This window comes from Nerophis lumbriciformis, linkage group LG13, assembly GCF_033978685.3.
Source record: "Nerophis lumbriciformis linkage group LG13, RoL_Nlum_v2.1, whole genome shotgun sequence".
Lineage (NCBI taxonomy): Eukaryota > Metazoa > Chordata > Actinopteri > Syngnathiformes > Syngnathidae > Nerophis > Nerophis lumbriciformis.
In genome coordinates, this window is record NC_084560.2 from 41,430,421 (window position 1) to 41,449,406 (window position 18,986).

The 18,986-nt window shown below is 36.9% G+C and overlaps 1 protein-coding gene across 10 annotated transcripts in view; it reads left to right on the forward strand.

The window, feature by feature from the left end:
- caska (calcium/calmodulin-dependent serine protein kinase a) overlaps positions 1 to 18,986 on the forward strand; it is a 343,590-nt gene that overhangs the window by 271,508 nt on the left and 53,096 nt on the right. For 8 of the 10 annotated variants that reach the window (XM_061970783.2, XM_061970781.2, XM_061970778.2 and 5 more), the window contains one exon: positions 16,590 to 16,670. In XM_061970783.2, coding sequence (XP_061826767.1) covers positions 16,590 to 16,670 — 81 coding nt within the window. Of the gene's footprint in view, positions 1 to 16,192; positions 16,244 to 16,589; positions 16,671 to 18,986 lie in introns of all 10 variants that reach the window. The other 2 variants (XM_061970776.2, XM_061970777.2) reach the window with 1 other exon arrangement.

Consider the following 18,986-nt stretch of genomic DNA (forward strand, 5'->3'; position numbering starts at 1 on the left):
TACATGGTACCTACTCGGCTCCACTCTACTCGCCCTTTTCACTACATGGTACCTACTCGGCTCCACTCTACTCGCCTTTTTCACTACATGGTACCTACTCGGCTCCACTCTACTCGCCTTTTTCACTACATGGTACCTACTCGGCTCCACTCTACTCGCCTTTTTCACTACATGGTACCTACTCGGCTCCACTCTACTCGCCTTTTTCACTACATGGTACCTACTCGGCTCCACTCTACTCGCCTTTTTCACTACATGTTACCTACTCGGCTCCACTCTACTCGCCCTTTTCCACTACATGGTACCTACTCGGCTCCACTCTACTCGCCTTTTCCACTGCAGCAAAATCAGGGAGTAGAAACAATCTAAGTTGCAAATACGCGGATAGAAATGATGAAAATATCACATGCTCCAGAGTCTCCACTTTGCTGCAGCGCTCCGTTTTCTCAATGCCTTCAGTAAGATTCAATTAGAGGACACATAACGTTTGCTTACCCTGTTGCTGTGCCTAGCGGTAACATACTCCACAATCTCCATGTTGCTACAGCGCCACATTTTCTCACTGCCCTCAGTCTCTTCTGGGATAGAATTTGTACACACATGCCAATACTACGTTATCCTTAGCTCTGGATGGTGCAGCGTTACACTCCCCAGTCTCCGCTTAGCGGCAAGGACCCAGTTTCTCGCTGCCCTCAGTCTCATCTCTCATGAAATTACAAAGACACATGCCAACATTAGCTTAACCTATAGTTGCAATTAGGGATGTCCGATAATATCGGCAGTCCGATATTCCATCCATCCATCCATTTTCTACCGCTTATTCCCTTCGGGGTCGCGGGCGGTGCTGGAGCCTATCTCAGCTACAATCGGGCGGAAGGCGGGGTACACCCTGGACAAGTCGCCACCTCATCGCAGGGCCAACACAGATAGACAGACAACATTCACACTCACATTCACACACTAGGGTCAATTTAGATAAAATAATAATGAAATTTAAAATTTGTAACGCACTTTACATTTGTTAAAATCTCAAGGTGCTACAAAGTATAAAAAAAAAATTAAAAATAGAAAGTTAGAATATATAATAAAAAATTAAAATAGAAATGAAAACACTTAGATAAACACTAGATAAAACAGAAACATAGATAAAAATAGAAATCAAAGCATGAAAGCACTCGATAAAACAGATAGACAAGCAGTGTATTTAAAAACAAGAAGGCAGATATTATCGGTCAATAAATGCTTTAAAATGTAATATCGGAAATTATCGGTATCGGTTTCAAAATTATCGGTATCGGTTTTATCGACTTTTTAAAACGCCGCTGTGTACACGGACGTAGGGAGAAGTACAGAGCGCCAATAAACCTTAAAGGCACTGCCTTTGCGTGCCGGCCCAGTCACATAATATCTACGGCTTTTCACACACACAAGTGAATGCAAATGCATACTTGGTCAATAGCCATACAGGTCACACTGAGGGTGGCCGTATAAACAACTTTAACACTGTTACAAATATGCGCCACACTGTGAACCCACACCAAACAAGAATGACAAACACATTTCGGGAGAACATCCGCACCGTAACACAACAGAACAAATACCCAGAATCCCTTGCAGCACTAACTCTTCCGGGACGCTACAATATACACCCCCTTACACTTACCTCCTACCCCACCTCAACCTCCTCATGCTCTATCTATCAGGGAGGGTAATAATAATAAGTAATATTCTAATTTTGTGACACACGGAATTTTGGATTTTCATTTGTTGCCACTTCAAATCATCAAAATTAAATGAAATAAACATTTGAATGCATCAGTCTGTGTGCAATGAATAAATATAATGTACAAGTTACACATTTTGAATGCAATTACTGAAATAAATCAAGTTTTTCAAAATATTCTAATTTACTGGCTTTTACCTGTGTGTGTGTGTGTGTGTGTGTGTGTATATATATATATATATATATATATATATATATATATATATATATATATATATATAAAGTCCAAAAATTTGGATCAGTTTGGATACCCCTGATCCATACAAGAAGAGCAATCTGCTGGTTTTTATGAATCTACTGCAAAAAACGCAAGTAAAAAAATATTTTATTCAACAGAAGTGCTTTGCTCTTTTTATGGAACTACTGCAAAAAAAAGCACTACTCAAAGATCATCTTTATAACAGGAGCGCTCTGCTTTTTTTAAAGATCCTGCTGCAGAAATACACTACTGTCAAAGATCCTCTCCATGAAAAAACGCATTTTGCCGTTTTTAAGACCTACTGCGAAAATGTTTTGCAAAGATCATCTATATAATATTGGGGAATTTTCTTTGTAACTACTGCAAAAATACACTAAATAAAGATTGTCCTCATGACAGGAGCGCTGTGCTGTTTTTAAGACCCTATTGCAGAAAAATACTAGTCAAAGATCCTCCGATGTGAAAAAAAACAAAAAAACATTTTGCTGTTTAAGGACCTACTACAAAATGCTTGTCAAAGATCATCTATACAACAGACGCATTCTGCTGTTTAAGACTCTGCTGCCAAAAGCGCTAGTCAAAGATCCTCCAATGACCAAAGCGCTATGCTATTTTTAAGGACCTACTGCACAAAAAGCACTAGTCAAATGTTCTCTATGAGGCAGCTTCTTTTTTTTTTTTTTTTTTTCATGACTAGGCAAAGATCATCTATATGACAGGAGCACTCTGCTGTTTTTGATAACCTACTGCAAAATACCCTATAGTCAAAGATCCTCTTTAATTACGACATTAGCACTTTCCTGTTTTAAGTAACTTACTGCAAAACAAAGCACTGGTCAAAGATCCTCTATATGACAGGAGCACTCCCCAAACCCCGCCCACCTCAACCTCCTCATGCTCTCTCAGGGAGAGCATGTCCCAAATTCCAAGCTGCTGTTTTGAGGCATGTTAAAAAAAAGAATGCACTTTGTGACTTCAATAATAAATATGGCAGTGCCATGTTGGCATTTTTTTCCATAACTTGATTTATTTTGGAAAACCTTGTTACATTGTTTAATGCATCCAGCGGGGCATCACAACAAAATGAGGCATAATAATGTGTTAATTCTACCACTGTATATATCGGTATCGCTTGATATCGGAATCGGTAATTAAGAGTTGGACAATATCGAAATATCGGCGAAAAAGCCATTATCGGACATCTCTAGTTGCAATATTATACTCCACAGTCTCCACTTTGTTTGCGGTGCTCTGTTTTCTCGCTGCCCTCATTCTCCTCTTTTTGACGACATGTGCTAACGTTAGCTTACTCTTTGGATGCCACAGTACTCTGCAGTCTCTATTTGGCAACAGCGGGACAACCGTTCTCCCGAATTTCTCCCGATTTCCAGCCGGACTTAAGGCACGCCCCCTCCAGGTCGGTGCGGACCTGAGTGAGGACAGCCTGTCGTCACGTCCGCTTGGCCAACCAAAAAGTAACCACAGAACACTATACCGTATAGTGTTCTGTGGTTACTTTTTGGTTGGCCAACGGTTTACGTTGTATTGCGCACCCTGACGGCAAGTGTGGGGGTCGGTTCTGAAGTATGAAGTAAAGAGACGTGACTTCGTCATTGACTCCAACCCAGAATATTCCACTGCCCATACCTATGCTCCTTCAAAGGCTGTGCTACTGGCTGCAAAGCATTGCACTTTCAAATACAACAATGAGTAGAGAGGAGTATTATGTGTGTATATGTGTAAATAAATGAACACTGAAATTCAAGTATTTATTTGATTTATATGTATATATATATATATATATATATATATATATATATATATATATATATATATATAGCTAGAATTCACTGAAAGTCAAGTATTTATTTTATTTTTAAATATATATGCATACATATATAAATATTAGGGCTGCAACAACTAATCGGTTAAATAGATTAAAATTGATTATAAAAATAGTTGGCGATTAATTTAGTCATCGTTGGATCTATGCTATGCACATGCACAGAGACTACTTTTATTTATTTTTATTTTTTTATTTTTTTTATAAACCTTTATTTATAAACTGCAACATGTACAAACAGCTGAGAAACAGTAATCAAAATAAGTATGGTGCTAGTCTGCTGGTTTTTTTCAATAAAATACTGGAAAGGATAGAAATGTAGTTTGTCTCTTTTATCCGATTATTAATCGATTAATTGAAGTAATAATCAAGAGATTAATCGATTATAAAATTAGTTTGTTAGTTGCAGCCCTAATATATAATATATATATATATATATATATATATATATATATATATATATATATATATATATATATATATATATATATATATATATATATATATATATAGCTAGAATTCACTGAAAGTCAAGTATTTATTTTATTTTTATATATATATACATACATATATATATATTAGGGCTGCAACAACTAATCGGTTAAATAGATTAAAATTGATTATAAAAATAGTTGGCGATTAATTTAGTCATCGTTGGATCTATGCTATGCACATGCGCATAGACTACTTTTATTTATTTTTATTTTTTTATTTTTTTTATAAACCTTTATTTATAAACTGCAACATGTACAAACAGCTGAGAAACAATAATCATAATAAGTATGGTGCCAGTCTGCTGGTTTTTTTCAATAAAATACTGGAAAGGATAGAAATGTAGTTTGTCTCTTTTATCCGATTATTAATCGATTAATTGAAGTAATAATCAAGAGATTAATCGATTATAAAATTAGTTTGTTAGTTGCAGCCCTAATATATAATATATATATATATATATATATATATATATATAGCTAGAATTCACTGAAAGTCAAGTATTTATTTTATTTTTATATATATATACATACATATATATATATTAGGGCTGCAACAACTAATCGGTTAAATAGATTAAAATTGATTATAAAAATAGTTGGCGATTAATTTAGTCATCGTTGGATCTATGCTATGCACATGCGCATAGACTACTTTTATTTATTTTTATTTTTTTTATTTTTTTTATAAACCTTTATTTATAAACTGCAACATGTACAAACAGCTGAGAAACAATAATCATAATAAGTATGGTGCCAGTCTGCTGGTTTTTTTCAATAAAATACTGGAAAGGATAGAAATGTAGTTTGTCTCTTTTATCCGATTATTAATCGATTAATTGAAGTAATAATCAACAGATTAATAGATTATAAAATTAGTTGGTGGTTGCAGCCCTAATATATTATATATTATATATATATATATATATATATATATATTTATTTAAGAAATACTTGAATTTCAGTGAATTCTAGCTATAAATATACTCCTTCCCCCTTAACCCCGCCCACCTCAACCCCCCCAAAAATCTTCAGAATTTTCAGGTCTCAAGGTTGGCAAGTATGGCAGCGCTCCGGCATTCTTGCTGCCCTCAGTCTCCTCTTGGTTAAAGAATACGTTAAAAAATGAAATACAGAACTTGTTTTCCTTCATTGTTGTTGTTAGCAGGTCTCGTTCGGACTGATGCGTTCAGTCTAATCTAGATTTTCGTGTTTTAAGGCGTTACTATCCAGCTGGTACCATGCAGTGGAAAATGACTGTCTTCCCTTCTTCTAAGTGCTCCGACTATTAATTGTCTGCTGTTGTTTTTTTCTGCTTACTAACTCGCCTGCACTCTTTAGCGCAGACCTGGGCAAATTAAGGCGGCCCGTTAAGCTTTTCAATCTGGCCCGCCGGACATTCCCAAATATTTGTTTTTATATCTTTAAGATGTAAAGTGTACCTGCCATTATGATGTGCACTCATCTTTTCTAATGACCGTAAGTCTGCAACTATACTAAGTCTTTCAATGCTTGGAATCTGCGCTTTTGCATGATATACTAGTTACTATGGTCATCTAATTATTTACTATGGTCATCTAATTAGTTACTATGGTCATCTAATTAGTTACTATGGTCATCTAATTATTTACTATGGTCATCTAATTAGTTACTATGGTCATCTAATTAGTTACTATGGTCATCTAAGTCACAGCAGCTCAGACGAGGCACCAAGCAGTGTGGGTGGGGAGCGTTTCCATAGAGCACGGGTCGGCAACCCGCGGCTCCGGAGCCGCATGCGGCTCTTTGATCACTCTGATGCGGCTCAGCAGCTTACTTGCTGAACCCCCCAATTTTCCCGTGAGACTTCCGGATTTCAGTGCCTCTTGCAGAAAACTCCCGGGATCAATATTCACCGATTTTCACCCTTAAAGCTATAATAAGGGCGTGCCATGATGTTACAACATTTGGCGCCCTTTATTATCTGCATTAACAGCGTGCCAGCCTAACACTTGTTATATATTATACATCTTCTGCTTGCACACGTACGTGACAGCAAGGCATACTTGGTCAACAGCCACACAGGTTACACTGACGGTGACCATATAAAACAAATTTAACACTCTTACTAATAATGCGCCACACTTTGAACCAAAACATCTGCACCTTAACACAACATAAACACAACAGAACAAACACCCAGAATCCCATGCAGCCCTATCTCTTCCGGGATACATTATACACCCCTGCTACCACCAAACCCCCCCCCCCGCACCAGTTTTCAAATTCCATAGAAAGGTGTGGGCAGCGTGTCTGAGACCCCTGGTTTACACATAGCACAAAGCAAAAAAAAAACTTTGTATGCAATGTTATTTCATTTAAAACTTCAAAAAATTTTGCAGCTCCCATTGTTTTCTATAATTTGTTTTTTTTTTACTCTTCGTGTTCATATTTCGCTGTGTTTGTTGCATTTTTGTTGCGTTTCGCTTGATTGTAAAATATGTGGATGGAGAGGGGGTGTGACGTTCATATGTTGTCAATATTCAGTGTTTTATCCTTCATAGTTAATATTGTAAATCCCACATTCTTTATTTTCATGTACATTCTGGGTGTCTCAAAAATTGTAAAATTCTATTTTGTTTTTTAAGGCGGTCTGTTATCACGTTTTTAGCATTCAGATATTATTGCGAGGTTTTGTATTAGTGTTACCTAAATAGATATTCCGGCCCCCAGATACATTTTTTCTCTAAATTTGGCCCCCGAGTCAAAATAGTTAGCCAGGCCTGCACACTTTAGCGCCTGCCGTATAACGCCACGTGATGCTAACTATTGTCAACAGGAAAGAAAGTCACTCCACACTAGGGATGTCCCGATCCAGGTTTTTGCACTTCCGATCCGATACCGATATTGGTTTTGCACTTCCGATCCGATACCGATACTGACCGATACTGGCCTATCCGAGCATGTATTAAAGTTTAAATTTATTTAGCCTACTTAGTTGTCAGAATCATGTTGAAAAGGGTTTTAGTACTCTTGATAATAACTAGCCAGCTGAATTAGGGGAGTTTGAATAATACACAATGGTTGGTAACAAGAAACTGACCTGTTTATTCAAGGATAAACACAAAATAGACAAAATTATACATGACAAACAGAAATGGCATCATTGAACTAGGGCTGGGCGATATGGCCTTTTTTTAATATTGCGATATTTTAAGGCCATATTGCGATACACGATATATATCTCGATATTTTGCCTTAGCCTTGAATGAACACTTGATGCATATAATCACAGCAGTATGATGATTCTATGTGTTTTGATTGATTGATTGAGACTTTTATTAGTAGGTTGCACAGTGAAGTACATATTCCGTACAATTGACCACTAAATGGTAACACCCCAATAAGTTTTTCAACTTGTTTAAGACGGGGTCCACTTAAATTGATTCATGATACAGATATATACTATCAGATATATACTATCATCATAATACAGTCATCACACAAGATAATCACATTGAATTATTTACATTATTTATAATCCAGGGTGTGGAGGGGGGCGCCGGATGTAAGTGTCAAAAAGACAGCCAAAAGAGTTTGATATGAGAATAAATCTAAAGTTAAAATATAGGGTAGAAATGCACCCATTTGCAGGAAATGTAGTCTTGATTTTCAACATTTTCTTTCAAGGCTTGCATGTCTACATTAAAACATTCTTCTTCATACTGCATTAATATATGCTACTTTTAAACTTTCATGCAGAGAAGGAAATCACAACTAAATAGATCACTCATTTTTTCAGACGATGTTGATCTGGAAATTTTTGCCTCAGCATTTTGATGGTGTGGACGTGTGGCACCGAACGGAGATAAGCGTCTCGACAGACGTCACAATATTTGAACAATGATGACGAAAACGGTTTTCTCTGTTGTGTCCGTGTGTTGAAAATTGTTATGCGCTTATTTTTTTTATTTGATTTTGTGCGTGGCATAGATTTGCCGTGCGCAGAGGACGTTTGAGCAGGCGCGCACCTTAGTGGCTGCGCTAGCATCACAGCTAACGTTAGCCATGCTGCTACCTCTCTGCTCGGGGAGGGCGTATACGTATGTGACGTATGACGTGACAGTATGTGACGTATGACGTGACAGTATGTGACGTGTGTAAGAAGGTGCGCTCGCTGTCTGTGAGAGGGAGACACAGGAAAGAGTGAGAAGAGCCTGTCGTGTAATGCCAGCAGCTAAAAGCAACTGCGTTAGAATCCACAGACCTGTGGATGTGTTGAAGGTGTGCTGGAAAATGCGGAACGGAAATTACGGAGCAGCAGAAAAGTGGAATGTATTATTTAAATCGGTGCGTTGGAAAACACGGACCGGAGTTTTTTTTAAACTGGATCTGGATCGGCATTTTCCCATGCCTTGCCGATACGCATTTTTTGGCAAATATCGGCGGCCGATCCGATCCAAATATCGGATCGGGACATCCCTACTCCACACACAAAAAGCTGAAGTGACGCAATCACGTGACGTCCTCTCCTCGCCGCCTGCTCGCCAACTTTAGTGACCTCCCGACTTCTCCTCCTCGCCCGCCATCCCCGCGGTGACTCGCGCTCATTGTCAGGGCAGCTGCGCGGCAGAACCCAAGCGGCCTGTTGGCACAGCTTCCCTCATTAGCCGCTAACACACACTAAACCGTGCACTCGCGGCGTGCTTACACAGGCCGCCATTATGGTCTGCTTTGACCGGCGTTGACTTCTAACGAGGGGGGCGGGGCAGAAAGGCACACAGCGCTTTGTGTTTTGTTGAAGGAGCGAGTTGCAATCCCAGAGTTCCTTTCACAGGAAGACCTGACCTGGTTTTTAGTTTTTATTTCATTCATTACGCAACAACTGTCTTCATGAGCAATAGAATAACTTTACGGGTGCTTTTGTGGGCTTGAGTTCAACATTATTTTCCTCGGAGCGAGTTTATCTCTTGTCTCCTGCCTGTAAATACAAGCGTAAAAATAACTTCATTAATTATGATAAAGTTTTGTGTCGCTGGAGTGAGTGCCGGCATCCTTTTCTGCAATATCATAAAAAACTTAAAAATTCATGGGAAAAAAAGCATTAAAAATGTAATGTTCGAAAATACCATTAAGCCATTAAAAATGTCGGTAACACTTTAGTACGAGGAAAATATTCACCATTAATTAGTTGCTTATTGAAGTAACAAAGACTTAATTTAGAGTTATTTGGACACTAGGGGAATATATAAGGGTTAGGGTTGGGGTTGGGAATAGGATTGGGGTTAGGTTTAGCGTTAGGGTTGGGGTTAGGACATACTTGCCAACCCTCCCGGATTTTCCGGGAGACTCCCGAAATTCAGCGCCTCTCCCGAAAACCTCCCGGGACAAATTTTCTCCCGAAAATCTCCCGAAATTCAGGCGGAGCTAGAGGCCACGCCCCCTCCAGCTCCATGCGGCCCTGAGTGACGTGTTGACAGCCTGTTCACACGTCCGCTTTCCCACAATATAAACAGCTAATGATCGAGGGCGAGTTCTTGGTTTCTTATGTGGGTTTATTGTTAGGCAGTTTCATTAACGTCCTCCCAGCGCGGTAACAACACACAACAACAGCAGTCAAGTTTTCGTCTACCGTAAAGCAGTTTGTCTGCCGTAAACAGCAATGTTGTGACACTTTTAAACAGGACAATACTGCCATCTACTGTACATGCATATGTGACCCACCCATAATGTGTCACATTTTTGTGTTGATTTATTTAGTTTATTTTGTGGTTTGAATTCGTTTTTTGGAGCTGTCGTTACACATTTATCAGTATTCACATTGGTCAGTTGGGGGCAGTAGGGCGTTTCTTCCCAATTGAATGCTATCACCTGCAGACCGGAAGTGTCTTGTCATTCTGATGAGCGCGACCAGTCTGTGAACAATTGAAACGTCTTGTGTGCTTTTTCCTCCTGTATAACAGGTTAGTTTTGGTGAATCAACTCACTGAATAATATCCATGTGATCTTTATAAGTTTAAGTACACATTCTGATGGTGGAGCCTAACTCTAAAGTGTTTGTGAGTTGTAGTTTGTATTTGTGAATGAATCCAGTGCACAGCTGCAGTAATCAATACAAAAAGGCGACGTGAGTGCGCAATGTTTATATAGGAACTTCTGATCCTAATTCAGACTCCCAAATTAGAGCTCCCGTTTTCTTATTGATTTTATAATGTATATTTGTATAATGTGTGTGTTCTGAAATAGTGACAGAGAATAGAACAAGGATGGACAATTCAACCCTTAACTCAACAATGAGTAGATGAGTGTTATGTGTGTGTATATGTGTAAATAAATGAACACTGAAATTCAAGTATTTATTTTATTTATATATATTTTTTTATATATATATATATATATATATATGTAATAAATATATATATATATTTTTTTTTATATATATATATATATATATATATGTAATATATATATATATATATATATATATATATATATATATATATGTAATAAATATATATATATATATATATATATATATATATATATATATAGCTAGAATTCACTGAAAGTCAAGTATTTCTTATATATATATCTTAACCACGCCCCCAACCACGCCCCCCACCACGCCCCCCGCCCCCCACCTCCCGAAATCGGAGGTCTCAAGGTTGGCAAGTATGGGTTAGGATTAGGGTTAGGGTTAGGCATAAAGAAAAAGAGTTGGTTAGGGTTAGGACTAGGGTTGGGGTTGGGGTTAAGATTAGGGTTAGGATTAGGGTTAGGGTTAGGGTTAGGCATAAAGAAGAAGAGTTGGCTAGGGTTGGGGTTAGGTTTAGCGTTAGGGTTAGGGTTAAGGTTAGGATTAGGGTTAGAGTTAGGGTTACTAATAAGCAATAATTCTGAGGTTATTGAGGGAAGACTCTTAGTTAATGGCTTACTGGTTGTATAATAAGGCCATGCAGAATAAGGCATTAATAAGTACTTAATAATGACTAATTAAGAGCCAATATGTTACTAATTTGCATGTTAATAAGCAACTAATTAATGGTGAATATGTTCCCCATACTAAAGTGTTACTAAAATGGCATTTGTTTTTTTTAAAGACGTTATATTATTAAAAGCCTTTCATTTCATTAAATAATGGCAAACAGTAAATATGCTATAAAATGTAAGAACTATTGGGGATTAAAAATGAATAAATTGGTTCAAGTTAAAACATGTAAATTACATTATGTTTTAATCAATTAATGGATCATTTATAAAATTATTGTATGTTATTTAAAAAAAAAAGTATTTGGATTTCATGTACAGTATGTTCAGTATAATTATTTCACTGTGATCAATTGTTTCACATTTTAATTATTTAACATTTTAATGATGTATTTAATTTGCCTTTAATAAGTTTAATATAGTGATTTATCAATACAATTCATAATAATTTACAGTATGATAAATAGTTTCAAATTTGAGTTCATATTTTATTTACCAGATGTATTTGCTTATATATGCCAGGTAAATATCCTTATTCATGGTTTTATTTCATAACTAACGGACAAGTTGTTTAATTGTTTCAGAATTAGTCGATTTGCTTGCAAATAAATATAAAATAAATTGTAATGGTTAAGTTTCATCACGGACAATTTGTTTGTTTCAGATTTTAATTCATTCATATTTGAATTGTTTACTTGCTTGTTGATACAGGTTAAATATAATCATTCATCAAAGTTAATAAGTAATGGACAATTTACTACATTATTTCACATTTTAATTATTTGCTGCGTATTTCATTTAGTTTGAACATAATTAAAAAAAATGTGTACAAACAGATAATTTATTTGTTTGAGATTTTAATTAATTCATATTTTAATTGTCTATTTGCTTGCTAATATAGGTTAATTATGATTATGTATCCAAATTCATAAATAATGGACAATTTAATAAAAAAATTCACATTTTAATTATTTACATCATCTTTAATTTAATTGAATTGGCTTCCTATTGATTGCATTTTTAATTGTCTGTTTTGCTTGATTATGTGTAGGTTATGTGTAACTATTCATCAAAATGAATAACAAATGCACATTTTAATACATTAAGTCACATTTTAATTATTTACTTCATATTTTATTTAGTTATTTAATCGGCTTCATAAAGATTAAAAGTTTGCATGTCCAAAATGTACCTTTTTTACAATTAACAGACAATTTAATTGTTTTAGGTTTTAATGTATTCTTATTTTAATAGTATTTTGCTTGTTCACATAGGTTACAAATAATTGTTAATCAAAATGTATAAATAATGGACTATTTAATAAATGTTTTCCCATTTTAATTATGTACATCTTATTTTATTTAGTTCATTTAATCAGTTTCATATTGATTTATATTTTAATTGTTGAAAAAAAAGGCCAAAATGTGCCTTTTTTTCTATTAACAGACAATTTAATTGTTTTAGGTTTTAATTTCTTCTTATTTGAATAGAATATTTGCTTGTTTATATAGGTTATAAATCATTGTTAATCAAAATGTATAAATAATGGACTGTTTAATACATTTTTCCCATTTGAATTGTATACGTCTTATTTTATTTAGTTAATTTAATCAATTTCATATTGATTTAAATTTTAATTGTTAAAAAAAATGTCCAAAATGTGCCTTTTTTTTCCTATTTGTTTACATGTTTCAGATTTTAATTAATTCATATTTTAAATGTCTATTTGCTTGTTAATATAGTTTAAATATAAATTACTTATCAAAATGCATAAAAATACATTATTTCACATTTAAATTATTTACTTCATATTTTATTTCCAATCCAATCCACTTTATTTATATAGCACATTTAAACAACAAAAATGTTTCCAAAGTGCTGCACAACAATATTCAAAACAATATTCAAATATTATCCTTAGCTTCACCAATGACTGAATAAAAACAATAAATAAATAAATATAAAACCAATATAAAAATAAATATGATTAAAAACTATTTTAAAGGGTAAAACCAATTAAAACAGTAAATAGAAATAAAAATGTCGTCGATATTTAGTTATCTAATCGGCTTCATAATGATTAAAAGTTTACATGTACAAAATGTACCTTTTTTTTCTAATAACAGACAATTTAATTGTTTTAGGTTTTGATTTATTCTTATTTTAATAGTATATTTGCTTGTTCATATAGGTTATAAATGATTGTTAATCAAAATGTATAAATAATGGACAATTGAATATATTTTTTTCCCATTTTAATTATATACGTTTTATTTGATTTAGTTTATTTAATCAGTTTCAAATTGAAATTTTAATTGTAAAAAATTTTTTTTCCAAAATGTGCCTTTTTTTTCCAATGTATTTACTTGTTTCAGATTTGTATTCATTCATATTTCAATTGTCTATTTGCTAGTTAATATAGTTTAAATATAAATTACTTATCAAAATGCATACAAATACATGACTTCACATTATAATTATTTACTTAATACTTGATTTAGTTTATTTAACTGGCTTCATATTGATTAAATCTTAGCAAGTAAAAATATCCAAATTGTACCTTTTATCTTCTTTTTTTTGTTTTACACACACACAAATGCAATATTCATACCTGCCAACTTTTGAAATCAGAAAAACCTAGTAGCCAGGGTCCAGGGGCCGCAGGTCCAGGACAAAGTCCTGGTGGCGGGTTCAGGCGAAGCCCCCCGACGCAAAATGATTATTAGCATTCAGACAGGTTAAAATGTTGCTAAAACCATCACTGTTTGGGCGACGAAAAACGTTGAAAGTTTTCCACTTGTATCGCTAGCAACGGCATTAGACTTGTGTTTTTTTGTCCCAACGTGGTCTTTTACATCGCTAATTCCTCCGTGTCCGATCGAAAAATCTTGTCTGCACAAGGTGCAATTCGCGTAGTTTTCACCCTTTTTGGAACGGATAATTATTCCCGGATAGGCTTTTGAATATTCTTCACGGAATGACTGCAGTTTTCTTTTCGGTTTAAGACTCGTTTGCGATTTTTCTCCGGCTGATTCCATGATCGTTCGCTCGTTTGGAAACAATGGCAACTGTATGGCGTCACATTAGTGCCAAAAATCCGAGCGCATAAAAACTGTTATCGCGCGCTGATTCTCCACTTCGTGCACGCGCGCGACACCATTTTGCGCGCGCGTGGTGCCTTTCTGCTTGCGCGCGGTGGCTTTCTGTGCGCGCGCGACGTCTTTCTGCGCGCTCTCTGTGTACTCCTGGCATCTCTCCTCGCGCTGTCATGTTTCTTTTTGGCACTTTGGGGGCGGGTATGCTTAGACGGCCCCTTCTTTCTGATTGGCTGTGAGCATTTTTCATATGACCAATCATTCTCCAGCGTAGCAACGTTGTAGCCATCTTACCTCGGACATCTAGCCTCAATCATTACATTGATGTCAATGGTACATGTACTAATTAAATTACCATAACTTGCTCGATTTTCGACCAATTTGCAAACGGTTTGCCTTGTTACAAATCTTATTACATGTAGATATGACATAGGATGCTGTTGAAATTACCTCTTTCGCTTTAAAAAAAAAAAAAAAGACTTAATTGTGCAACATAGTTGTGTAGGGTCAGTGTTAGTCAGTTCTCTGATTATTTTAAACTGTTTCAGAATACATTATTAAAAGCTATTTTTAACATTTTAAAAACAAAATTCAAAGATTATTTCATTAATTTTATGGCTGAATCAAAATAAATTCCATAAATTAGAAAACAAATGTTCAAGAAGTGAAAATATAAAATAATGTTATTGCTGGTGGACCAGTTCTGTGTTTGTTGTCTTATTATTTATTTGGGTCACATTTTGTATTACCCTGTATTGTGTTTATGTGGTATGAAATAACCTTCATCAGCGCGCAATATTTTTTTATCCACTTCTTCCTCCGTAAATCTTGATACATATTGACGATGACCCGCCCTGCTATACTTCTGATTGGCTCTGAGCATTTTTCAGTATTTTTCGCCTGACCAATCAGAAAGAAGGGGCCGTCTAAGCATACCCGCCCCCAAAGTGCCAAAAAGAAACATGACAGCGCGAGGAGAGATGCCAGGAGTACACAGAGAGCGCGCAGAAAGGCACCCCGCGCGCGCGTTAAAAGGCACCAGCCCGCGCAAAATGGTGTCGCGCGCGCGCACGAAGTGGAGAATCAGCGCGCGATAACAGTTTTTATGCGCTCGGATTTTTGGCACTAATGTGACGCCATACAACTGGTGCCTCGTGCTTGGCAGCGGTGCTATAAATAGCCTCGCGCATGGCATTCGGAATGGCTCGATAGGAAGTTACGGGAAGCAGTGTCGATTGTCATTGTTGTTACGCGTTTTCGTGAATAAAACTTTTTTTTAAATATATATTTTTAATTAATGAAAAAACGTACTTTTTATCACTGCAACCGTAACCCGGAATAGGTTGATGAAAACCGTACTAATTACGGGAAAACCGGAGTAGTTGGCAGGTATGAATATTCTTTAATCTAAGAAAATGTAAGCTCACTGAACTGAGGTCTGGAACTCTCAGTGGGACTTCAGAGATACATTTCCCTGACAAATGTGGTCAAATTCCGAATGGACTTGTTGGAAGTTCCACAATAGACGTTGTCGTGTGTTATGAAGGATCTTTTTTTTTTTTTAAAAAGCAGTTCGGGGTTCACAGTTTCCAAGCTTTTCTCTCGCTGAAGATGCTTTGAGCCAATCGCCTTCCTGCCCTGTGCACTCTTTGATCAGCGACAAGGTGACGCCTGCACTAATTCTTCATGATCTGGGTGTTGTTGCTTCATACCACTAATCTCTCTGGACTAAACCTCACTAATAATCCATGTGATGGAAGAAGAACACCATCCTGTGTAACCCCCCGTCTCTTGTGTGTCTTCCTCCACTTCAAGACTCCGCCCTCCCACCGGGAAGAAAGTGAGGCTTTGACACTTCTGGACTATGTAAGAGCTCTCATCACACTGCATTCCGCCATGTCGCACCTCATTGAGGCTGCGTCGGGTGACACCATAAGTTGTATTGGATAGCCACGCCCCCCCCGCTGGCCGCCCTCACCTCTGCAACGCCACATTCAGCAGTCAGGCGCCACATAACTGGAGCTGGCCAGGAGGACAAGGGGGGCGGGGGGGGGGAAGCAAAATTCCTTGACTTGTCGAGTGGTGTCCAAACTTGGCAGTGAGCGCGGTGGGCATTTTTGTGAGGGTCGGCGAGGTTGTCGGGTCGCAGCCGTCCGCAGAGGAGAGGCTGGCGTAAACGGCGACCTCTTAAACGTTCCTCGTGTGTCCTCAGGTGCTGGAGGAGATCTCCTGCTACCCGGAGAACCACGAAGCGAAAGAACTCCGACGGATACTGACCCAGCCGCACTTCATGGTGAGTTTTTGCTCTCTTTTTTTTTGACATGCTTGATTTAGGGCAGGGGTTCGGCAACCCAAAATGTTGAAAGAGCCATATTGGACCAAAAATCCAAAAACAAATCTGTCTGGAGCCGCAAAAAATTAAAAGCCATATTACATACAGATAGTGTGTCATGAGATATAAATTGAATCAAGAGGACTTAAAGGAAACTAAATGAGCTCGAATATAGCTACAAATGAGGCATAATGATGCAATATGTACATATAGCTAGCCTAAATAGCATGTTAGCATCGATTAGCTTGCAGTCATGCAGTGACCAAATATGTCTGATTAGCACTCCACACAAGTCAATAACATCAACAAAACTCACCTTTCATCAGGCCCGGCCCTAATCAATCTGGCGCCCTAGGCAAGATTTTAGGTGGCGCCCCCCCACATCGGCAGTGAAGTGTATATACTCACAAGAACCCGAATAGCTTTGTCTTTGACCTTTTTTTTTTACTTACAACTATACCTAATATATAAAGGGGTGGAAAAGTGACTATTACCTGCAGGGCAAACATTAGCTAACCAGAAGGCAATAATGTAAACAAAAAACACCTGCTTAAAAGATCTAATACAAATGTCCCTGAGGAATGTAAGGTGGGAGTACTGTAATTACCTAACGTTACATTATTATTTTCCATAACAATTTAGCCCCCTCCACAATATTAACCCGACGTTAAAACAGAACTAGCTATTTATTGATTAGCAATTGCCGAATCATGTAACATTAGCTTAATGCTAAAAAGCCAGGTTACTATCACATTCTGTAACAGACAAATAATTTCATGTAGGCTAACGTTACCTACCTGCTACCTCTGTCTTTTCTCGTTTCTCCTCTTCTTTTCTCTTTTTTCTTCCCTGGGCACCTGACAGTTTTGGCCGTTTTGACATCTTGTGTTGATTTTTTGATGTGGTGACGTCCAAAAAGAGTCATGATACGGGAAGGGAGGGGGCGGGGGGCGGGGGGGGCGTAATGTTGTAACAAATAATATTTCTATTAAATAGGCTTTACTTTGCATTTTAATTAACGTGAGATTATTTTTTTTATTTAGAAATAATAGTAACAACTTTTTTTTTCTTTTTTTTTTTCTCCAACATTTGTGGCACTGGCATGGCGCCCCCTGATGGACGGCGCCCTTAGCATTTGCCTATACGGCCTATGCCACGGGCCAGCCCTGCCTTTCATGCACAACCTTAAAGGTTTTGTGGACAAAATGAGACAGAAAAAGAAGTGGCATAAAACACGTCCTAGAAAGTCGGAGAAAGTTATACATGTAAACAAACTACGGTGAGTTCAAAGACCGCCAAAGTTAGTAGGACAAAACGGCGCTCGCCAAATACTGGAATCAGTGAAGCATGTTGAATATAAACAGTGTGCTTTGTAACAATTAGGGAGGCTTGTGTCATGTTTGTCCTCCTACACAAACCATATTAAAAAATAACAAATTTTCCCCTCATCTTTTTCCATTTTTCATACATTTTTTAAAAAGCTCCAGAGAGCCACTAGGGCGGCGCTAAAGAGCCGCATGCGGCTCTAGAGCCGCGGGTTGCCGACCACTGATTTAGGGGTTGTATTCACTTCATCAGCTATAATCATGACAATGCATTGTTGACATATGTGCTGTGAACGTAGGAGACTTTTACTTTCACTAGTTAAAAGTCAATACGGAAAACTTTTCAAAGCACCGTATTTTTCGGACTATAAGCAATAAGCAATGTTCCCTCTAATTGTTGATGTGTGTGAGCAAACACACAAACACTGAGCATTGAGTGGAATAGAGACGTGCACACTGTGGTCATACCAGCAGCACATTTGTCTCAAACCTGACATAACAATTTAAATGTCTTATAATTATAATCAAGTGACTAGTCAATTTCAAGAGATTGTTTTCTAATATATGTGATTTGGCCCACTTAGATATTGTTTTTTTTTTTAATCAGCTTTGCACTATAGTATTTTATGCATGGGTGGAGGTCCTGCTTTGGAAAGATTGTGTACCCCTTTCAGAGATCACATTTAGTTCCCCTTAAAGGGGAACATTATCACAATTTCAGAAGGGTTAAAACCATTAAAAATCAGTTCCCAGTGGCTTATTTTATTTTTCGAAGTTTTTTTCAAAATTTTACTTATCACGCAATATCCCTAAAAAAAGCTTCAAAGTGCCTGATTTTAACCATCGTTATAAACACCCGTCCATTTTCCTGTGACATCACATAGTGAAGCCAACACAAACAAACATGGCGGAAAGAACAGCAAGCTATAGCGACATTAGCTCGGATTCAGAC